The sequence below is a fragment of the Artibeus jamaicensis genome, unplaced genomic scaffold, assembly GCF_021234435.1.
Source record: "Artibeus jamaicensis isolate MK-2021 breed Jamaican fruit bat unplaced genomic scaffold, CSHL_Jam_final contig_3174, whole genome shotgun sequence".
NCBI classification, from domain to species: domain Eukaryota; kingdom Metazoa; phylum Chordata; class Mammalia; order Chiroptera; family Phyllostomidae; genus Artibeus; species Artibeus jamaicensis.
In genome coordinates this window covers 224,571-248,708 of record NW_026521738.1, presented here as the reverse complement: position 1 = coordinate 248,708, position 24,138 = coordinate 224,571, and the positions used below count along the sequence as shown (strand labels likewise).

General features: G+C 42.0%; 2 protein-coding genes across 8 annotated transcripts in view; one reads left to right on the top strand and one right to left on the bottom strand.

The window, feature by feature from the left end:
• M1AP (meiosis 1 associated protein) overlaps nucleotides 1–7,370 on the bottom strand; it is a 71,843-nt gene extending 64,473 nt beyond the window's left edge. For 2 of the 3 annotated variants that reach the window (XM_037130846.2, XM_037130848.2), the window contains exon 1: nucleotides 6,922–7,167. In XM_037130846.2, coding sequence (XP_036986741.2) covers nucleotides 6,922–6,941 — 20 coding nt within the window. In that variant the 5' untranslated portion in view covers nucleotides 6,942–7,167. Of the gene's footprint in view, nucleotides 1–6,921; nucleotides 7,168–7,188 lie in introns of those variants that run through there. The other variant, XM_037130847.2, reaches the window with a different exon arrangement.
• The window catches only part of SEMA4F (ssemaphorin 4F), a 41,665-nt gene that overhangs the window by 5,860 nt on the left and 11,667 nt on the right, over nucleotides 1–24,138 (top strand). The window contains exons 1-5 of one of the 5 annotated variants that reach the window (XM_037130845.2): nucleotides 9,920–10,855; nucleotides 14,570–14,721; nucleotides 15,348–15,407; nucleotides 15,638–15,736; nucleotides 20,319–20,412. The exons of 3 other annotated variants lie outside the window; for them this stretch is intronic. In XM_037130845.2, the coding sequence (XP_036986740.2) occupies nucleotides 10,711–10,855; nucleotides 14,570–14,721; nucleotides 15,348–15,407; nucleotides 15,638–15,736; nucleotides 20,319–20,412 (550 nt within the window). In that variant the 5' untranslated portion in view covers nucleotides 9,920–10,710. Of the gene's footprint in view, nucleotides 1–9,919; nucleotides 10,856–14,569; nucleotides 14,722–15,347; nucleotides 15,408–15,637; nucleotides 15,737–20,318; nucleotides 20,413–24,138 lie in introns of those variants that run through there. One more of the 5 variants, XM_037130842.2, reaches the window with a different exon arrangement.

The following is a 24,138-nucleotide window of genomic DNA, read 5'->3' as shown; positions in this document are numbered from 1 at the left end:
AGCTTGTTCAGCTCTTGCCCCACTTTCTGTCATTTCCCTTGCTTCCCATAATTGGATTGTACCCTTTCAGGTGCTGATTCCTGGGTGGGTGGGCTTGTGTACATTCTAGGATCTCATGGGCTTTGCTAAACTCTCCTGGCTGAGAATTTCTCCCGCCCCTACAACTCCCACTGGTTTTCACAGCCAGAGGTTTTGAGGCTTTATTTCCCAGTGCTAGAACCCTGGGTTGCACAGTTTATCTTGCTCCCCAGCTGTTCTTCTAGGCTTATCCCCATGCAAATATGGGACTGCACAGTTTGCCAGCTACCTCCTCATTGTCCCAGTCTGCCAGCTGCCATCTGGTCATGCAGACTCTCGGCCTGGGGTTCCTGTCTCTGCCTCTTCTACCAGTCTGGAAGAATGTTTCTTTAACTCTTTAGTTGTCAGATTTCCATATAGTTTGATTTTCTGGCAGTTCTGGTTGGTTTTTGTTTTTAAATTGGTTGTTATCCTTTTGGTTGTGCAAAGAAGTGAAGCACCTATGCTTCAATTTGGCTGGAATTTCTACATGACATCTTTTTAAATTGTGTTTTTAGTTTGTTGCTAATGCCTAGAAATGTAATTGATTTATACACATTGATTTTGTATTTAACAACCTTGTTGCAACTTTTACTAATTATAATAATTTATCTATAGATCCTTTCTCATATTTTGTGTTCACAATCACATAACCTGTGAATAATGACATGCATAAGGTACATGAACAAAGTCAGATCATCGCAGTGAAAAGACTATTCATAATAGTTTTGTTCACAATTATTCCAAACTGAAAAAATACATATGCTAATCATCACTACAATGGTAAATTATGCTATATTTACACATACAGCAATGAAAATCAGAAAACTAGAGTTACATGCAACAAGGATGACTCTAAGAAACAATACTGAATAATAGAAGCAAGACATAAAGAATTTATATAGTATGATTCCATCTGCACAGATTTTAAAAGCAAAATAACTATATTGTTTAGAGATGTGTACATAATGGTAAAACTATTTTTAAAAAGCAAGAAAATTACTGTCACAAAAATTAGGATAGTGATTTTCTCTAGAAAGGAAGGAGGGTATTATGATTAGAAGGCACAAAGGGGGAAATTATGGGGTATTGGCAATATTCTATTTCTTGATCTTTATTGTGGTTACATGGGTGCTCACTTTATAATTATTAAACAATGTTGATATTTTATGAAATATCCTATACATGTTATATTTATCAATAAAATATTTCAAAAAGAACATTACGACAAACATAAAAGAATTTTTAATATTAAAAAAACATGTCCCCAACTCTAGGAACTAAAATGATTTTATATAATTGTTTTATAGCTGTTTTATATAGTTGTTTTAATACAGAGAAAATAAAATCTTTTTAAAAGTTTCTCCTGGGTCCAAGAGAAAGATATTTATGATAATTTTCAGTCAGACTTTAGAATTTAGAATCTTTTTTTTAGTATATGTAGCTTTTTTAAATGTAGCTTTCTTTTTTTAATATATTTTATTGATTATGCCACTACAGTTGTCCCAGTTTCCCCCTTCATTCCCCTCTACCCTGCACACCCCTTCCCCCTACATTCTCTCCCTTTAGTTCATGTCCATGTGTCACAAGTTCTTTAGCTTCTATATTTCCCATACTATTCTTGCCCTCTCCCTGTCTTTTTCTACCTACCATCTATGCTACTTATTCTTTATACCTTCACCCCCGCCTTCTCCTCCCACTCCCCTATTGCTAAACCTCCATGTCATCTCCATTTCTGTGGCTCCACTCCTGATCTAACTGTCCACTTAGTTTGCTTTTGTTTCAGGTGTGGTGGTTAATAACTGTGAGTTTGCTGTCCTTTCACTGTTCATATTTTTTATCTTCTTTTTCTTAGATAAGTCCCTTTAACATTTCATATAATAAGGGCTTGGTGATGATGAACTCCTTGCATTTGATCTTATCCGAGAAGTACTTTATCTGTCCTTCTATTCTAAATGAAAGCTTTGCTGGATAGAGCAATCTTGGATGTAGATCTTTGGATTTCATGACTTGGAATACTTCTTTCCAGCCCCTTCTTGCCTGTAAGGTCTCTTTTGAGAAGTCAGTTGACAGTCTGATGGGAACTCCTTTGTAGGTGACTGTCCCCTTCTCTCTTGCTGCTTCTATAATTCTCTCCTTCATTTTAATCTTGGGTAATGTAATTATGATGTGCCTTGATGTGTTCCTCCTTGGGTCCAACTTCTTTGGGACTCTCAGAGCTTCCTGGACTTCCTAGAAGTCTATATCCTTTGCCAGAATGGCGAAGTTCTCCTTTATTATTTAAATAAGGTTCCCACTTGTGGCTGTTCCTCTTCCCCTTCTGGTACTCATATAGTTCAGATGTTGGAGCATTTAAAGATGTCCTGGAGGTTCCTAAGCCTCTCCTCATTTTTTAAAATTCTTGTTTCTTCATACTTTTCTGTTTGGTCATTTTTTCCTTCCTTCTGGTCCACTCCCTTGATTTGAGTCCCAGTTATCTTTCCATCACTATTGGTTTCCTGTGCATTACCATTCATTTCAATTAGTTTAGCCTTCATATGTTCCTCTAATTTGTGGCTAAAATCAACCAGTTCTGTGAGCATCCTGATCACCAGTGTTTGAACTGTGCCTCTGATAGGTTGGCAATTTCTTGTTTGCTTAGATTTATGGGCTCTGGGGCTCTGAGTTCTTCTTGAGCCATGTTTTGATCTGTTCACATCTGTTACGTATGAGGGGAGGAGCCTTAGTTGTTCACCAGGGCGGGGCCACCCAGGTCGCTGGTTTGTGATGCTGTATGTGGGGGTGGGGTCAGAGAGGGAGCAATAGTGGTCTCCTCTGCTCCTTCCTGCCGTTGGGGCCTGCGTGGCCTGCCTCACTGCTCGCTCCTTTGCTGGTTTATCTGTGCAAAAATGTGTGACTGCGGTCAGCCAGCCACCTTGAGACTTCACTGGGTCTGCCCGTCACTACCCCACACCTGGGATTCGCCCTTGGCTGCCTAGGTCGGGGGATCTTTTTTGCTTGACCCACTCCGCTGCTGGCTCTGCCCCTCTTACCGGTCTAGCTGAGTGGTTAGTTATTGTCGGACTCCATATTGTTCAATTTTCTGTGGTTTGGCTGTGTTTATTGTTGCTAAAACTTTATTATTTTTAGACTTGGTTGTGCAAGAAGGCAAAGTATTTCCACCTACGCCTCCAATCTTGGCGGAAGTCCAGAATTTAGGATCTTTAAAAAGGATCTAATAGTGCATAATTGTGTTCCTCAAAATAAACCTGTGAAATTATTCTTTCAAACTCTCCTTCTTGGACAGTGGAAGTTAACATTTGTTTGTTCAATAATTTTTTTATTAAACTCCAGTTATGTGCTGGGCAAAATGAACAAATAAATGAGTGAATATGCTAATATGTTGAAAGTAATCTTGAACCAGAAATCCAAGTCAATGACTAAAGTATTTACTAAAAAAAGCACATATCATAAATATCTTTTAACTGTACTTTTAAAATTAAGCACATGAGCCCAATGTAATGCTGAATTTGATGCTGGCATACAGACAGGTAGGTTCACATAAGACAAACAGGCACCCAGACAGAGGCCTTATTTAATATTGAATGAGCTTCTATTCCTCCTGCCCATCTTTCCTCACATTTGAAATTCTTGCCATTTTAGAGTACAGGCAGTTCTAACTTTTCATGGTTCTAATATGTATACAAATCTCAAATTAAATGCAGCTTAGTTAAATAACACCAGTACATATCAACGCAGTTAAAATTTTAGTTACCATAGAATACTGAGAGTATTCACACAAAGTACAGATCAAAGCTCAGTCCACAAAGTTCAGCCCACAAATCATTATGCAAATAACAGATATACATTATGATCAGTGATCAGTTATGTCATTTATTCAAAGTTTGTCAATGACTGGTCATTGCAGATCTTTTAGTTTAAGCACAGATAGCAAAGTGTATAGTTATTTTATCTCCTTGTCTCCTAGTGATAAACCCACAGGACACTTTACAAAAATAGTTCATTGAAAGAGAGAATTGGCCAGCAAGTATAAAAGTGTAGCAAAAAAAAAAAAAAGATAAGTGTCCAGCCAAGACAGAGGCATAGATGGAAATACTGTACCTTCTTGTACAACCAAATTTAAGGACAACAAAGATTTAGAAACAAAAACACAACCAAAACAGACAGAAAACTGAACTGTATAGAAGTCCGATGACAACAAACCATTCATCCAGAATGGTGCGAACAGACCAAAATATTATGGCTCAAGCAGAACAGCTCAAGGCCCCAAAGCCAATACTTCCAAGCAACCAAGAGACAGCCAACCTATCAGATGCACAGTTCAAAACACTGGTGATCAGGATGCTCACAGAACTGGTTGATTTTAGTCACAGATTAAATGAAAAAATGAAGGCTACACTAAGTGAAATAAAGGAAAATGCACAGGGATCCAATAGTGATGGAAAAAACACTGAGACCCAAATCAATGAAGTGGACCAGAAGGAAGGAAGAAACAACCAAACAGAAAAGAATGAAGAAACAAGAATTCAAAAAAATGAGGAGAGGCTCAGGAACCTCCAGGACATCTTGAAACATTCCAACATCTAAGTTATAGGGGTATCCGTAGGGGAAGAGGAAGAGCAACAAGTGGAAAACTTATTTGAACAAATAATAAAGAGGAACTTCTCCAATCTGGCAAAGGAAATAGACTTCCAGGAAGTCCAGGAAGCTCTGAGAGTCCCAAAGAAGTTGGACCCAAGGAGGAACACATCAAGGCACATCATAATTACATTACCCAAGATTAAAATGAAGGAGAGAATTATAGAAGCAGCAAGAGAGAAGGGGACAGTCACCTACAAAGGAGTTCCCATCAGACTGTCAGCGGATTTCTAAAAAGAGACCTTACAGGCAAGAAGGGGCTGGAAAGAAGTATTCCAAGTCATGAAATCCAAAGACCTACATCCAAGATTGCTCTATCCAGCAAAGCTTTCATTTAGAATGGAGAGACAGATAAAGTACTTCTCGGATAAGATCAAATGCAAGGAGTTCATCATCACCAAGCCCTTATTATATGAAATGTTAAAGGGACTTATCTAAGAAAAAGAAGATAAAAAATATGAACAGTGAAAGGACAGCAAACTCACAGTTATTAACCACCACACCTGAAACAAAAGCAAACTAAGTGGACAGTTAGATCAGGAGTGGAGCCACAGAAATGGAGATGACATGGAGGTTTAGCAATAGGGGAGTGGGAGGAGAAGGCGGGGGTGAAGGTATAAAGAATAAGTAGCATAGATGGTAGGTAGAAAAAAGACAGGGAGAGGGCAAGAATAGTATGGGAAATATAGAAGCTAAAGAACTTGTGACACATGGACATGAACTAAAGGGAGAGAATGTAGGGGGAAGGGGTGTGCAGGGTAGAGGGGAATGAAGGGGGAAACTGGGACAACTGTAGTGGCATAATCAATAAAATATATTAAAAATACAAAAAAGATAAGTGATATAATATTGAAAGTGAAAGTTGAGTTAAACATAAATGGAGTTATAGAAGAAAGAGCTGATTGTGAGAATATTGACAGCATCATTTGATAGACTCTAGATCAACAGCCAGAGGAAGTTATTGAAGGTGAACTTATCAACCAAAAAAGTGGTTATAAAAAAAAGATGTCCCAAAGTGCCACTGGCAAAAAAGCTTCATATTAAAGGGATCCTTCAAGATATTTTAAAAAATTTAGATCACGAAGGATAAGATGTCGAAGCTGATTCAAACTTAGGAGTATAACAATTTGCTAAGGCATAGAAAAGATGCTTGCTCTATCATAAGTTATGCCTTGAGAAGACAAGAACAAGCACTATTCAAACTACTATTGAAAATTTTTACAAAGAAGTAAAACACTTTAATTCTCAATGTTTCTAATGTTTTAAATTATAGTGTAAAAATAGATACTAGTTTCAATATTTTTCATTTCACCGTACACTTATAACTGACAATAAGAGTTTTAACATTTGACAACAGTTTTGGGAGGTCCTGGAATAGATGTAATTTTCCTCATTGATTATTAAGATTACTTTGAATGGTTTCAGCTTGCGCAGTCATTTTTAGATCCCACACTGTGTGCAATTCCAAGACTGTACTTTAAATGAGGTAAGAGGCAGCTTTCTTCCCTATATCCTCAAACATGATCAGTTAATGCATTTGAGGCATCCAGGCATAGTACTAAGCAGCATCTGACTATTTCTGACTTCATACTATACTCCCCACTTTTGCCAGGTACACCACTTACTGGTATCCCCCACCCCCCAAACTGGTTAAACCTGGAATTGGGCCTTGAACCCAAAGCCATCAAGTTACTCCCTTACTAAAAACCCTTCAATGGTTTCCAATTGCACTTGGGACAAAATCCAAAATCCTTACTCTGGCTCCTAAATTCTGTACTGTGTCTCCTTTCAACTCTCCATTCTCATGCCACGCCATCCCTGCCCAACTCCCTTCCACCCTATCTGGTCCCCGGGGCGCCGCTCAAGTCCACAGATTGCAGACCTCTATGGGTCACACTCATGTTCTTTTCTGAACACCCCACTCCTTAATCATACTCATTCTTTAGATAACAGAAGGTCTTAATATGTTGGGGCCACTTTACATGCCCTTATAAAAGCGCCTAGACCATGCTTTTATATCCTTTAGGACAATTTATGTGTGATAAATCATTCAATGGTTCTCTCTCCTGTAACTCTGAATTAAAAAATTCATGGATCCTACACACTTTTGTCTTCCCGGGGCCTGTCTTCATTAAAAAAATAAAATAAAAATTAATTAATAGGTTTTTGAATGCCCTAAAAATTTCATTTTTCCCCCCGACGTAAGAAAAAAAAGAAAATCAACACCTTGTCTTTGATCCTTGCATGGTTTTCTTCTGATACTACAAGAAGTCAGAATATTTTCGAGGGCCTCGCAAAGTGTCCTGGTCTCAGGCACGGCTCCCACCGTGACTGACGCAAGGGCGGCCGGGTGCGCAGGCTTGGGAGACCCGGAAACAAGGCGTCTGCCCGCCCCGCCCTCAGAAACCTGTGCCAGGGCCGCCCGGGGCCCGCGGTGGATTTTGGCCCCTGGGCAGCAGCAGTCCTGCCCGAGACTGAACTTCCAACACTTGCCTGCGGGCGGACGCGAGTTGGTCAAAGCCCAGCCTTCGAGGTGGCTTCTCCCGTTTCGCTCCTGTTTCCTCCCTGCGGCGCTTTCTAGCCCTGCTCCTGCCCCGAGGTGTGGCGAGGCGGCCGCGTGGGAAGGCTAAGAACCCAGTACGCGGCCCGTCGGCTCCTCGCGCGCCTGCGCAGCGGAAGGCGCCCCCCTCAGGCCGGCTGCGATTCGCAGAGCGGCTCACGGCGCGGGCTGCGTCAGGGTCCACCTCAGGCTGCACTTCAGGATCCCATCTCCAAGCCCCGGGTTGTCGGGAGCACAGCTTTTCTTTGGCCTTTGGTAGAGTTTCGGATTTTTGTGAAGAATATTATACTAAGCTCGACACTTCTCAGCTACCCCCCACGAAGCATTCTAGTGGCATCCCCGTCTTGTTCTTGGTTTCAACCTTTCTCTTCTACATCATCCATTCTTTCGTTCGTCAGCCTTTTATTTAATAAATATTTGTCAAGGGCACACTCTGTGACAGGCACCGTGCCAGGACTGGGGTGGGTACAGAGGACCCACACTAACGGTCCCTGCCCTCACGGAAGTTAGAGGTTAGTCTTCTGTCAGGGAGCTCTTTGAAGCCTTTTCAAATCTCCACAACTCCCTGAGAGTCGCCCCTCTATCCTCATGCTCATTTTCTTTTACTTGCTGTTGATTCCTACAGTCCTTTGATAAAATCCGGTTGAAATAGGAGTGTCCTGGTCCTTCTTTAACTCTATGTGGTTAAATGGGTCTTTTTATCCGCATTAGCCTACACACAGGAGAGGCAAAGATAATGCTAGCACCAAATCAGAAATGGACAAGCACTTTCTCCCATTTTGTTCTTCATTGTTGTCTGTCCTCCACCCGCATCAGGCCATTCATTGACTGAGATAAGGATTGAGAGAGGGGAAGTCAATTTACCAATAAGTAGTTCAGGACAGAGTAGAACAAATAAGAAAAAAAAACCCACCAGCCTATGTTCTAGTCCCTTCAACTTGCTTTTGTTCCTCTCAACTGCTCCTTGAAATAAAACCAGAAACATTTAACCCATGTGTCCCAGGTGTAGGAATCTAACTTCCAATACATTTCCTGTGTTTTAATATAAAGGGTAGTTTCTCAACAGCTCTTCTACATAGTCCAAATAAGTCTTCCTGTCTCTAACCTCCATGTTATCTTTTACACTAATGTTAGGATTATTCTTGTAAAAATATATTTAGTCATGTCATTCTTTGGCTTAAAAGTTGTGTTTCCTTTTTGGGTGCAAGATCTATTATAACTGACCCCACCTACCCTACCAGGCTCAACGCTAACAACATTTTCACTCAGTTCCAAACAAGAACACCCACCTACAATAAATTTCTCTTGTACTCCCGATATGTTGTTTAATCCATCTGGGTTAGCATTGATAGAAAAATGTGCTAAGGACAATGCCAGACTTAGGGGATTGTGACATGATTTCCTCAAGACCCCACTAAACTCTGAGGGTGATGAACTGTGATTACTGAGAAAGTACCTTGCATACTTTCAACTACAAGGAGGATAATTGACCAAGGGCATCAGCTGCTATCTTAGAATTCACTGCCATAGTTGCATGGAGACCACACTCTCCACAGACTGCTCCCAGTCAATGACAATATGGTGGGGATGCTAAGGCAGGCTTGATACTGGGAGACACAGAACTCCTCTAATGGACAACTTTGGGTCAGTGATTCCTCATCAGCCCTGCTGGATTCCTATAGTCTAGGATGCTTCCTTCCCTCTCTTCTTCACTTGGGGTCAGACTTGCATCACATCTGACTGCTCTCAGAGCCTCTCCTGGCTCCTTCACCATTTTCTCTCATGGGTGATTTGCCTAATAAAATCTTTGTATGTTTAATCTCATCTTGGTGTCTGCTTCTTGGAGGACCCAGACTAACACATGGATATTTTAACCAATAATTCTGGACAATGTAATAGGCACTAATAAAGGTGTTAAGCAAACATCCACCACATATTTACTGACTGCCTACTCTATACCAGGCGTTTTGCTAGGCTCTGAGAATACAATCACCCCATGCCTTTCTGGGGCTTAAAGTCTGTGGAGGGTAGACAAGTACTTAGGCAATAGCAATGTGGTATGGTATGTGCTAAAGTAGGGGAAGTGCAAGGTTATGGGAGCACATAGTAAAGCACAGACTTGGAGTATTGGATCATGCTTCCTAGAGGAAGGTGTTATCATTCTGAGCTGAATCAGTAGAGTGAATAGAAGTTAGCCAAGCAAGGGACAGAGAGCATTCTATGCAGAAGGAATTCTGGTGGAATGAACAAACTCAACCAGTCCAGAAGATTAGTGTGTAGAAGTGGTAGGGCAAGGGGCCAGAACATGTAAATTTTTGTGGACTACATTAAGGATTTTGGATTTAGCTGGACTGAATTGTTTTAAGCAAAAGAATGATATGATATGATTAGTGTACTGGAGAGAACATTTTATCTGTCCTAAGGGGAAAGGATTGGGGGCTGGAGTTAGGGTGGTGGTGGATGGGGATGGAGACAAGACTGGAGTAAGCAGTAGCGTAGTCAAGAGATGATGGTGGCTTGAATTAGGGTGTTGGTAGGGGAATGAAGAGATGTGGTGGCGATATTTAAGAGTTAAAATTAATAGGGCTTTGTTATCAACTGGGTTGATTAGGAGGATTCCCGAATGATACAGCTTTGAACATAGTAGTCATTTAATGAATATTTATTGAATAAATGAATGCAAAGTTTCTGGCTTGGACAGCTGGAAAAATAGTGATACTATATGCAGAGATTGAAAACATTGGTTCTGCCATGTGCCCACTTACCCGAGCTGGCGTGGGGATGAGGTTGACAGTTCAGTTTTGGACATGTTGAAATCCAGGTGCTTGTGGGACACAAAGTGGAGATGTTCAACAGGCAGTTGAATGCCTGTGTCAGAACCTGAAGAGAGAAATATGGACCAGAGTTGTAAATTTAGAAAGAGATATTAATTAAATTGGTATAAATTAGACTGCCTAGGGCTGTGATTTTTTTCAAAGTGGGGGACTCAATCCATTTATAGGTATTAAAATCAAGTTAGTGGGCTGCAACCAGCATTTAAAAAAATGAAATAGAATAAAATGTAATACAGTAGAAAATATCAGGGTTTAGCCTCTGGATTAAAAATAACGTAAGTGTGACTTTGTGAAAAGTTTACTAGCAGTCCTCGCGTGACACCTCTAGACCAATTCAGAGGAAGAACTCCCACCTATACCTGGGTCTAGCTCCGCCTCTACTTGGGTTGGGCATCTCATCTCTCCGGCCTGGTGCTCCACTCAACCCCGATTGGCTGGAAGAGAAAATCAGCACGGCCATTGGTCCTCTCTTGAAAGGGCGGAGCCGGGTTGCATCTAGTCTGCCACCAGCAGGCCGATCCTGGACCAGGAGAAACGGGGGAGAACAAGGCCAGCGGTTCCCCGGCCCTCAGGTGAAGCGTTAGAGAGCGTGCCCCACCCGGCGGCCCGGCGGAGCCAAAGATGCCAGCCTCCGCCCTGCGGCCCCGCCCGGGCCCCGGGCCGCCTCCCGGGTCGCATTTCCCGCTGCTGCTGTTGGCAGTGCTGAGCGGTCAGGTGTCCAGCCGCGTCCCCCGCTCGGTGCCCAGGACCTCGCTTTCCATCTCCGGTAAGGCGCGAGCGCCCCCGCCCGCAGCTCTTTGCGCCACGCTAAGGCCCCGCCCGCAGATGCCTACACCCATCTGCCCTCCAGACCAGGGCAGCCGTACCCTGGGCCCCTCCGAGCACCGGTGCGCGGCTGTGCGCGGCGTAGCGCGATGTCCACCCCCGCCCGAATCCAGGCGGGACGCCCACGCGGGGCTGCTCCATCAGCTCGTGGGCCGACCCTCGCGCCTCGGCTCCCGCGACACACCCTGGCGGTCCTGGCAGGACCGTGGGAGCGTTAAGCTCATCTTTGTGCAGGCTGGGACACTGAGGCCAAGGGAGGGGATGGGAGGTGCCAGAGGTCATCCATTTCGAAGTTCGCTCTCCCTGGCTACCCTCCTACCAGACGTGCGCCTGTGTGGGTCACGCCAGTTAGACGCCCATCCTGCTAAGAAACCCAGAGATCTTTTATTCTACTCAACCACCCATTCTTCTAATTACCAGCTCAGCATTTTCATCCGCCCACTTCTCAGATTCATTCCCATGTTATCAGTTCTATCTCCCCACCCTCTTTACCCTGCTCATAACCCTAATGTTTTCTAACCCACTTCCCAGTCCTCTCACATCTGACACCAACTCCCATTCTCCTATTATCTGATCCATCATAGCCCTAACTTCCTAACGTTACCTGCTCTCTCTACCCATTCCCTATATTGAATGTTGGGGAACCATTCAGTGAGTTGACTTAAAATTCTGTTTACATGATTTTTAGTCTTCAAAAAGATAAAAGGGGGAGGGAGATATGGTCCTTTCAAAAGATGTCAAAGAAGCCAGGAGATGCCACAAGGTTGAAAGTGGTCATTGGACCAGTTTAAAGGCTCTCTGCTGAGGTGGGCAGGAGTGTGGCTATAAATCTTATTTTCTTCTTAGGGGGATTGAATGTTAGCACTTCGGGGAGGCAGATCCAGTGAAGCTGAGAGTACAACCTATTGGCAAAAACCTGTAACTTCGTGCTAGTAATTTAGAGTCTAAGCCAGTGACATAGGCGTGTTTTGAATCCAGGAGACAAAATTGTGGTCAAAGCCTGGGCTTTCGGTTGTGCTGGAGCAATAGCCACTACATAGAGTTGAGGTCAGGCTGGGGTGATGTCCAGGAATCCAGAGAGGTCCAGATGGTGAGATGAAGCAGAGCTGGGGATACAAAGGGAGGCTGGGGGAACCAGGGCTTATTCTAAGCAGGAGAGACACAGCACAGCTAGGAATATGGGTGTGGGAAGATGGGTGGGGCTCCATACATCAGCAAATCTAGGAATGAATGGCTGTTGGCCATTCTTTTGGTCCTTACGGGCAGCTGAGGAGATGAAGCAGGCAGAAAGGAGCTGTATTTGTGCAGGGATAGGATCCCTAGAGCCAGACACTGAGCTGAGAAGGTGAATTATGCCAACTTATTTGTTATAATCTTTAAATGGATAAGAGTTTTGAATGCTGATGGGAGATTTAGATTTGGCCAATACGGAGTTCATACTTAAGAAAGGAACCACTTGTGAAACATGTAGTATGTGTCAGATGCTTCCACATATGTTATCTCATTGAATTCTCTCAACAACCCTGGATGGTGGTATTTTCAGATGAGGAAAGTGATGCTCAGAGAGAGCAGGTAACTCACTCAAGATCATACAGCTGTTAAGTGTAAGAGCCAGATTTAACCTCAGGCTGACTCATTTCCAAAGCATACACTCTTGCCCACTACTCTCTACATCTTTGGGTTAAATGGGGGTGGGAGGAGGTCAGGGGCTATAGGAGACAGAGGAGATTAGTCTCCTAATGTGTTAGTGAAAAGAGTGAAGCATTTCCCTTCTAAGTGTAAAGAAGTTATTAAGTAGTGATTTTTTTTCTCAATAATTTTATTTAGTTATTTTTCAAGTACAGTTTTTTGCCTGTTTCTCCATTCCCAGCCCCCCCCCTTGCTCCCCACCTCCCTCCCATTTCCACCCCCCCTTCTCATCCCTGTGTCCTTCATATTTGCTTCTCCAAATCCCTCCCCTTTTCCCCCCTTAAATTCCCTTCCCTCTCCGCTCTGGTCACTGTCCCCTTGTTCTCTATTTCAGTGTCTTTTTTTTTTTCTGCTTGCTTGTTTGTTTTGTTGTTTAGCTTCCTGTTAAAGGTGAGATCATATGGTATTTGTCTTTCAGCACCTGGCCTATTTCACTCAGCATAATGCTTTCCAGTTCCATCCATGTTGTTGCAAAGGGTAGTAGCTCCTTCTTTCTCTCTGCTGCATAGAATTCCATTGTGTATATGTACCACAATTTTGTGATCCATTCATTTACTGATGGGCACCTTGGTTGCTTCCAACTCTTAGCTATTGTAAATTGTGCTGCTATGAACATTGTGGTGCATAGGTTCTTTGATAATGATGTTTTAGGATTCTTCGGATATAATCCTAGCAGTGGAATTGCTGGGTCAAAAGGCAGGTCAATTTTTATTTTTCTGAGAAAATTCCATACTGTTTTCCATAATGGCTGTACCAGTCTGCAATCCCACCAACAGTGAACTAAGGACCCCTTTTCCCCACAACCTCTCCAACATTTGTTGTTTGTTGCTTTGTTTATGATGGCCATTCTGACCAGTGTGAAGTGGTATCTCATTGTGGTTTTAATTTGCATCTCTCTGATGGCTAGCGATATTGAGCATCTCTTCATGTTTCTCTGGATATTCTGTATGTCCTCCTTGGAGAAGTGTCTGTTCAAGTCCTTTTCCCAGTTTTTAATTGGGTTAGATGTCTTCTTAGAGTGGAGTCATGTGAATTCTTTGTATATTTTGGAGATTAAACCCTTGTCTGAGGTATCGTTGGCGAATATGTTTTCCCATACAGTTGGTTGTCTTGCTAATTTAATACTGTTTTCTTTAGCCACACAGAAGCTTTTTATTTTGATGAGATCCCATTTGTTTATTCTTTCCTTTATATTCCTTGCTCTAGGGGACATATCAGTAAAAATGCTGCTGCGTGAAATATCTGAGATTTTCTTGCCAATGTTCTCCTCTAGGACTTTAATGGTGTCACGACTTACATTTAAGTCTTTTATCCACCTTGAATTTATTTTGGTGTATGGTGTAAGTTGGTGCTCAAGTTTCATTTTTTTGCACGTAGCTGTCCAGTTCTCCCAACACCATTTGTTGAAAAGGCTATCTTTACTCCATTTTATGTTACTGCCCCCTTTGTCGAATATTAATTGACTGTAGAGAGTTGGGCTGATTTCTGGGCTCTCTGTTCTGTTCCATTGGTCTATGTGCCTGTTTTTATGCCAGTGCCAGGCTGTTCTGATTACAGTGGCCTTGTAATACAGTTTGATATCAGGTATTGTGATCCCTCCTTAAGTAGTGATTTTTTAAAGAAGGGAAATTGAGAGAGGAAAGTACGTTGTATAGGTATTTTCAAATTGTGTGTCATGTTGCTATGAATAGAAGTTACACTTAATATTTATGCTTTATTTTAATAAAGTGTTTATTTTTTATAGAAAAAGCACCCTTGACTGGATTATGTGCTAAATATTCTGCCCTCATCCATTATCTATTTTTGGGAAAGTTAGATGGCCTGTCAGGCTCTGTTTTTTTCCCCTGATGGCTGCTAAAAAAATGGTACTTGGAAGAAAACAAAACTTGGCTGCTTTAGCTTTGCCCTTGTGGACTAACCCTTATAAAGCAATGGCTGATACCACTTTTCCCTCTCTTTCTGCTAGAGGCCGACTCCTATCTCACCCGGTTCACCATCCCTGGGACCTACAATTACTCTGTTCTCCTTGTGGATCCTGCTACTCATACACTTTATGTTGGCGCCCGGGACACAATCTTCGCTTTATCTCTGCCTCTCTCAGGGGAGACACCCCGCAGGGTGAGAGATGAGAATGGGGAAGACCCCAGAGCGTGTGATTGGGTCCCTGGTTATATGGGATGTTGGTGGGGGTGTTGTGGTAGGAGGGGAAATGTTGGTGAAAATGATTCTGGGGAGGTCATCAATTACAGATCTCAGCTGAGGGTGATCGGGGGGTCATGGTAACTGGGGAGGCTATGAGGGAGGTTCGTGATGATGGGAGGCGGCCTCAGTGACCTCCTCCAGTGGTGACAGTGGGCAGAGGGATCATTAGAATCACATTATCCTAGATTAGTAGCTTCCCAGCTTTTTTTGACCACCAGTAGGAAATATATGGTACATTTTGACCCAGTACACAAAGTGTGTACTGAGGGAAAACTTTCTTGAACCAATATCTACTCTCCTATATGTGATACATTCTAATGTATTTCAATAAAAATAATGTTAGTCATGACTTCACAATTGATTTAATTAGTCAATCGGTGGAGACCTCCAGTTTTAAAAACACTGCTCTGGGGGTGAGTGGTATGTCTCTGAAGTTTCTAAACTGGTGGAAACTTCAATGAATTGTGGGACTGTGTTACCTACCCTAACTTGGGAGGAGTTGGGAGGAAATCTGGGGGAAATGGCCATTCCTTCTTTCTCAGATTGACTGGACAGTGCCTGAGGCCCACAGACAGAACTGTAGGAAGAAAGGCAAGAAGGAGGTAGGTGTAGATCTGGGCCCTGTCCTGAGTGTCGATTCAGACCTTGGCCCAGCCCTGACTCTGTCCGTCCCCTGCGGTGCTGCCATCCCAATGGGCCCAGGCAGGGACTCTAACGCCACATCATCACCTATCATTTCTGATCGAAGAGCTGCATCTAACTGGCCTGACACTAACCTACCTTTCCTGGAACCTGCTGCTTCTGATTCTCTCTAACCATCTCTGACCCCCAGGACGAATGTCACAATTTTGTCCAGATTCTCGCCATTGCCAATGCCTCTCACCTCCTCACTTGTGGCACCTTCGCTTTTGATCCGAAGTGCGGGGTTATTGTGAGTGACAGGGGTGGGAGGGCGGGAAGGGTCTTCTGTGAGTGACCATGGTGGGGAGCATGCTTAGGGCAGCCCTTGTGCATGATAAGCATCGGGGGTGAGGGATGTCCTCACAGGGTGGAGCCTTTGTCTGCCACTGGAGGAGGGTACGGAAGGGCGGGGACGGAGGTTCCCTGTAGAAGGTAAGTTACACAAAGTGTGAAGAGAGATGTAGTGGTGAGGAGAGTTAGGGATGGCAGCTGGGCTGGGCAGAGGAGAATCCGGGAGAGACTTCAGAGACCAGTAACTCATGTTTCCCTTGTCCTGTGTATGCATTGTCTAGGCGGCCTGGGTCCATTTCTTAATCAGCACAGTTCATGCCTCTTTCTTCCTCCACGCCATGCAACTCTCACCACCTTCTCCCAGTTGCACTGTCAACTCCATTCTGTGTGGGCTGTGACTTACTGCTCTTACGAGCTTCTGAGGTCACTGCCTACCAAGGTAGCACCTGCTGGCACCATACACTGGATCTTGCCTTCAGGGTGGCCACTGTCAACCATGTTTTCTTCAAGACCCTATTCATTGCTTACGCCCAGGAAGGCTTGGGACATGTATACCCCTAATCACATCTAGGGTAGTTGTGGTAACAAAAGTGCCTGGGATTGATGACATCTCAGGAAAGGTCTGAATGTTTTTGAACTTTCATCTTTTCCCATCACTTATCTAGTAGTCAGGCATTGGTCCTCTGCCAGCATACATTTGTGACAAGGTGCTGCGATGAGTTGAAAGTCTCACACGTCCTTCCAGTGGCTTCCCTTTCTGCCCCATACAGCTGTAGGAGGGAGTGCAGTGTCTCCTTTTCCAGACTCTGATCTTTAACTGTAGATCTTGACTTGACCCTTCTGCAGCCTTCAGTAGTCATTGCCACCTGGATCTAGCCAGTGTGTTCCTCTAAACCTCTCTTTGTTGAAGACCGTCCTCATATCTCTGGCTTGGAATGCTATGATTGTGTATGCTTGATAGACAGTTGGTCTCTCTGGGCTGCCCTTGGTTTAGTTGGGTTTATGCAGTGCCCTTTTCATAGTGTGGATGATAGACTCCATGCTGGGTGTGGATAACTCCCTCATCCAGTCACCCTGGGAAGGCTTCCCAGGTTAGGGTGGTACTAGAAATCTCTGTATTCTATCCGGTAAAATTGGATATCTAATTCCCCTGTAGTCCTCACAAAGCTTACAAAGTAGCTGTAGAACTGTCATTGCCACATTTGTCCTGTTTTAGTCTGTGCAGGCAGTGGACCCATGGGTGTGAATATCAGAACCATGGCTTATAGACACCAGAGTCACCCCAAGTTAGTCTCCCAGGGCCTTCTGTTCTTCCTTGGCTCTCTGAGATGGGACCCTCGTGGTTGTTAGGTAATCAGACAGAAATGTTCTGGACTTACCTGTCGAGATTGGTGTGACTTGGAACATTGGCACCAAGAGCAAAGCTGGGGCTCTGTGTTCTGCATTCCTACAACTTTCAGCTCTTTTTTCTCAATCCTCCTATCTAGCGGGCTCATAAAATGAAGGACTATCCTTTTGTTAAGGCTTGTTTGTAGTGGAAAGATCAGCTGTGTTAAATTTTCAAGTCACGTACTGAGATTGCCCTCTAGACTTTCTGAATGCTCTTCTGCCTTTAACTGCCTGTCTTATCCTGCTGTCTGGCGATGCTCACCTGCTTGAGCTAGTTCTTGCCTTATCCTTAGTGCTGAAACTCTCAGGTCCCAGACTGATGACTTAGAGACTCTACTTAACTATTATCTGAAGGCTTTGACTAGCTAGCTGCTTCAGACACAACAACTTGCTCAGAGTTGATTGCTCAGAGGAATTAAGGTTCTTACAAAAGGAAATTCAAGCACTGGACCTATGAGTTCCAATGATGTGGAGTGTTGCCCTTCACGGCTCATCCAATATGAGGAAATGTTTTAATTTGTTTTTTTTTTTTTGAGGGAACTCCATCAGCTAAGAGAGAAAAATGTTAGACTTAGAATTATTAAGACTACACATTCAACTGAGTATAAACTCTGGCTCAGGCTTGGTGCTGGGTACTTTACATTCATGATTGAGTTTAATTCTCATTACTCCATCATGCTGTTTAGCTATTATTTCTTGTCATTTTGCAGGCAATGGAACAAAAGTTCAGAAGAGTTAGGTACTATTTCTAATGTTATATAGCTAGCAGAGGCAGAGCCAAGATTCAAATCCAGTTTTGCTGGCTCTGCTCCACTATCCTGGCCCCATAGGCCAACCTGCAACACAGAAGACCTCACCTGGATTGAACTTCTTGTGACATTTGACCTGTTACATATTACGGGGACTATCTCCCCCTACCCATCTCCCCAACCACATGGGAAAGGTCTTTGGATTCCAAGATGGAAGGATGGATTCCAACCCCACGGCTCAGTGAGGGCCTTCCTGTCTTGCTCTGTTGTTCAGCTTGAGGGAATTGCTTTCACCACAAATGATAAGCTGATTGACACAATGACGACACAATGAAGAATCTCAACATTCAGAGAGAGAATGTAATAGAGCAGCCTGTTTCATAACTCTGATAAATGCCACTTTGACTGTACAGTTATAATAACCTGCTTAGTTAGTAGGAGGCTCACTTGTTCAAAGTCTATAAACCTAGATAACATAATTCTAGCTAAGGAAACTGGAAGAGGACTAGTTTTTGGCATGATGAGCATTAAGGGGCTGATAAGCCATCTCTGTGAGGAAGTGCAGCAGCCAAATGCAAACATGGACTCCAGTTGGAAGACCTCAGACTTGTAGGGTTTGGAGAATAGTTTGCATAGAAGGTCCAGCTGTCACTTTAAGAGTAAATGAGGTCTTTAAAGTATATGCATAAAAGTCTAAGGATAGATTTTTAGGATTCATAGTTAGGGGCTAGAAAGAAGAAGAGGAACAACTAAAGGAGATAGGGAAGCATCAGTTAGATAGGAGGAAGGACTCCAGGAGGGTGAAGTTTCAAGAAAGTCAAGAAATAGAATATTTCAAGGAGAGGAGTGAGTCAAAAGTAGCAAAAGGTAACTAAAGGTTAAAGAGAATAAAAATTGAGAAAAGGCTTACCTGTTCGGTCCTTGGTGAAATGGGAATAGTTTCAGACATAGAAATGGGGAAACATAATTTGTTTTCTAGGAATAACAGGTGATCCAGGTTTGGTTAGAAGTTCGTTTAAAGAAGTATTAGAGAGTAAGTAAGTTGGGCTTGAGAGTTTTGACTTCAGGCAAAGGTGAGCCATTGTCATTCTCTTGCTCAAAAATTATTAAGTCAGTGACTAATACTCTAGGAATATTATTCAGAGGTGGACACAGAGTAAATTGGAGAGGAGGCTAGGCAGTGTGGCAGAAAGGAGGTGAGAAGGGCCACAGCAGTGGGTTTTAACCCTGTCTCCAAAGTGCCCAGACACCTTGGTAATCTCTCACTGAACTGTCACTTTCTCTTCAGGTTAGGATGCTCCCACTGCCACACAAGTGAGGTGCCTGGTCCTTCATTCTGGAAAACTCTTTGGCCCAGTATTCCCTTTGGGGGGACCTCAGATCATATCTGGTTTTAACAGGCCTTTTTAAAGACTCTCTCCATAAAATAAAACCTTGCTTGCCAATTACAGCAAATAGACAAGCAGTCAGAATGGGCCAGTAGTGTACTTCTGCCCAGGGGTCATTACTACTGCAACAACGTCCAAGTTCTTGGGCTCCAGCAAACACCTTATGTCCACACTAGTTTGTGAGCCAGAGATACTGTGCCTGGCACTTCCATGCCATAACTTTGATTCCTAACTGGCCATGGTTAATGCTCCATGTTGGTCCTAGGTTGAAATCATTCCTGATTCCTACTTTTAGATATTATCTTGAAGCTTCTCTTAATGCATGATGCTAAGGTAACTTCTGGCTGGCTCTTATACCTTTCACCCCTTCCCAGGTCCCTCCTTCTAGAGTCCCTGGATGAGGAAGGCATTTACTTAGCAAATGCTCAAATTCTGACCTGAGCTCCAGGCCCTCACTGACTTTGTAGATTCTCTCCCCTCTTTTCTGAACCCTTGACTACTGGTCCCGTCTTTCATCCTTGGGGTGGAAGTAGGGAGAGGATGGCCCTTCTCTTTAGACCCCTGGGCTTCAGATGGTCCTGTATCAGTTGCTCCTTTTCCTCACCCTTCCTAAGTACGTCAGACCTCAGGGGAACTGCTGTCTTCCCTGGTCCTGCTTGTCCTGTAGCATGCTCCCCAGCCAGCTGTAAACTCTACCTTTCAGCAGCATTTCAGAGGAAACTCTGCCTTTCAGCCTCTCAGTGTCATCTAGGGCCGTCCTAGCTGTTCCTTCAGTAGAGCGTGGGGTTGCTGGGGACTAGGGGAATTGAAGGAGGAGGGATAAACTGATGAAAAGAGGGATGGCAGAGGCGGGTCATGCAGGAATGGGCAGGGGAGTCAGGAGTAGCAGACTGGGAATAGGGGGATGGTAGCCGAGGAATGGGAATTGGGCTTTTCCTTCATCTGATCATCTTTGTAATTTTCATCATGAACCTCCCGACGATCTCTAAACCAATTGCCCCCTTCTGGTCTGTAGGCTGTGTCCAGTTTCCAGCAGGTTGAAAGAATTGAGAGTGGCCGGGGGAAATGTCCTTTTGAGCCAGCTCAGCGGTCAGCAGCTGTAATGGCTGGTGAGTGGGAGAGACAAGAGCCTGTAACTTCTTGCTATAATCGCTTCCTTCCCCACCCCTGCTGTTGGAATTTCTGTGTCCTTTCTTTCCTTTCCTAGGAATGTCTATTAGTCCCATGTCTCTTTCCAGCCCTTCCTATTTTTCCCAGAGTGCCTGTGTCCTGCTCTTCTCCAGAGCACTGTTTCCCCGGGTTCTCCCTAGAGAATGTGTTCTCTGCACCTCTAGTGTGTTTTCTCTGTTAACCTCATTTTCTGTTCTCATTTTTCCTGTTTATAAGAGGAATTTGCTACAATGCATATTGTAATACATTTGGAAAAAGTATAAAGAACGTACGAAATCTAGGACCGCACTGTTCAGAAGAATTTGGTGCGATGACAGAAATATTCTGTATCTTGGCTATCCAATACGGTAGCCACCAGCTACATGTAGCTGTTGAGCCCTCCAGATGTGACTAGTGTGACTGGAGGAAAGAAGTTTAAGTGGTATTTAATTTCATTGTAAATGTAAGTAGTCATATGTGTATAGTGGCTGCTATATTGGCACAGGTCGAGAGTATCCCTGCTCTGAAAAGCACTGTTAGTATTTTAGGACATTTCCTTTTACCCTTTGCAGCGTGTGTGTGCATGTACATGAACACACACGCATTTTGCTGGCCAGTCCTTTGTTGCTCAGCGGAGTCAGTGATGACTATTGAGTAAGTTCCTGTTGTTATTTCCTTTCAATAAGCTATGGACAGTTGCTCAAGTGTTGAGTGGTTCTATCACAGATTGTGTCTAAATGTTTTTTGGAGAATGACTGCTTAATTTTTTGGTAGCCACAAAGTGAATTGTTTGTATGCCACATAGCCTATCCTTTAGGTTAGATGACTCCACACGCACCCCTCAAACTCAGAGAGTTCAGCCATTTTTTCATGATAGTGTAAAACAAGCAGGTTAGTAGAAATTTATGTGTGTATATGATAAAACTTTTAAATGTCATGCTACATGAATATAATTTTGAATTTTGTCATGTAACTTTATATTGTAGGCATTTCTGTATAATTAAACAATTCTTTTTTTTAATTCTTTTATTTTTTTAAAGATTTTTTATTTTTTATTTTTAGAGGGGAAGGGAAGGAGAGAGGGAGAGAAATATCAATGTGTGGTTGCCTCTCATGCATCCCCTGCCCGGAACTGGCCTGCAACCCAGGCATGTGCTCCGACTGGGAATCGAACCATGATCCTTTGGTTCAAAAGGCTGCACTCAATCCACGGAGCTACACCAGCTGGGGATAAAAATTTTTTATCAAGAGAATTTTCAGTGACATCATGCTACTGCTCATCCTGTGAACATATAAAAATTTAAACAATTTCAAATAATTTATATAAATTAATTTTATTCATTTTGCTTCCAAGTTTTTGCTATCATCCATTAACATTATAACGAACATTTTTGTGCATACATTTTTGCCCCCATTTTAGACCGTCTTTTTTAAGATTTCTGAAACTAGATTACTGTATCAAAGGGTGTGAACAGTTTATGGCTCATTATTTGTTGCTAATTGGGTTTTTACAAGGAGTGTACCAATTCACACCCTAAATCAGCAGTAACTGAGAGTGTTTTTATTCTCACATAAATTTTACCAGAATGTATTGTTGTCATTTTAAAAGATCTTTGAGGGTAAAACTAATACCTTGTTTTAATCTGTATTTCTTTGCATATTAGTGAAGTTGGACATTTTTCATGTTCTAGTACTACTTTTATTTCTCTTCTGATAAGTCCTTTGCTTAAGTTCTTGGGTGAATTATCAGGTAGGATATTAGTGTTCCTATCTACAGTTTTTCCTTTCTAATTATATATTTTAAAGTGAAGTCCTTCTTCAGGCAGAGAGCAGATAAAACTTTTTCTTAACATTTTTTTCCCAAACATTTAACATTCTGATTTATTTAGAACTTATTTTGACGAGCGATGGAAGTCTAAATTTCCCAACTAGCTAATCAGTTGGACTCAGTATCATTCATCACACTGTTTTATCTTTCTTCACTGACTTCTTCTATGAACTTTTTTCATATAATTAATTTTACTTATTCTTTTGGGTCATATTTTATGAAAAACAAAAATTGGGATATAAGATTTAACAGTGGAAAGTTTTTCTTGTGTGTGATGTGATAGGACAAATCTTAAAATCTATATGAATTAAAGAGCTTTTAGTCAGATAATTAATGTTTTAAAAGTGAATTTAAGTATCTAGTCAATACAATATTTGGGTTATTTTATCACTCATCTATAGTTGGAATCAATGAGACCTTGTTTATACTCACACATATTTGAATGAAACAATTTAATCAATTGTTTATTTTTCTTGGCTTTTTTATCAAGCATGTTTGGCAAAAACTCTGAGCCAGTCATTGGGATCCTTAGGAAAGATAGCTGTTGTGAGTGTCTCTTGATTCTACATAATTGTTTATTAGAAAAAATTTTCAATTGGAGCAATCTAAGATAATCATTTAATATACTTTCTCTTTTTTTTTCAAGCAGTAAACTTTAAGTACATTCAACCTTCTGTTTGTAATTTCTCAGTGTTCCTGTCAGCAAGTAGATTTGCATTGGCATGTGGTTTAAGGGTACAGATTTCATAAATAAGATCATTGTATGAGAATGACAATTTTCAAAAAGGAATACTATTTTCAAAAAGGTTTCAAGTCTTTTGTCTTCCAGCTAATGAAATTGTGTTGGCTTTCATCTGATAATTGATGGAAGTGATCAGAAATCACTTTCTAACAGTTTAGAGTGACCGGCTCTGGACAGTTAACACAGAGCCTCCTATCTCCTTTTCCGATCCAAGCTTCAGTCAAAGCCAATATTATAAATTTTTCTCTCAAGTCCTTACTTTTTTAGGGCTATAATTTAAATTTTTCTTGGTCTGACATAAATGGCAGTATTTAGCTGTAGTTTTCCATGTTGATCCATTATGCCCTCTGTTTTGAAAACAGCAGAATAGAAAATAGTGCCAACATTAGGGAAGAACTGGAACCGAAATTCCTAGTTAGGAGATATAAAAATGTCCTTACAGAGCCCTGGCTGGTGTAGCTCAGTGGATAGAGCTTGGGCTATGAACCAAAGGGTCGCCAGTTTGAGTCCCAGTCAGGGCACATGCCTGGTTTGCAGGCTGGGTTCCTAGTGAAGGCACGTGAGAGGCAACCACATGTTGATGTTTCTCTCCCTTTCTTTCTCCCTCCCTTCCCCTCTCTTTAAAAAAATAAATAAATAAAATATTTAAAAAAGTCCTTAAAGAAATAGAAGTATTTTGAGATAAAAAGAGGTTTTAATAATGAAAGTAATATTAGAATATAATAAACCAATATACTTTAAAGGATAAAAGTTACAATGTGCATTGTAGAAAATTGAGAAAATATGAAAGTGTTAAAAACAAAAGCGAAAAGTTTATATGCTATTCAATCATTACTAAGTAACTACTATTATTATTTTAGAGTATTTTTTCTGTATCTGTGTATTTACAATAAATTGGGATTTTATGCATATCTCACTAACAATTTTCTCATCATAGAAGTTTAATTTTTCAAAATGTGATTTTAAATAATTATATACAATTCCATCATATGAATATAGCACAATTTACTTTTTCTCATAAAATTATGCATTCAGATTTTAACTTATTGCTTTTATGAATATTGCTGTATAGGAATATTTTTACATAAAGTCTTAACATAAATGTAATTAGTTGCC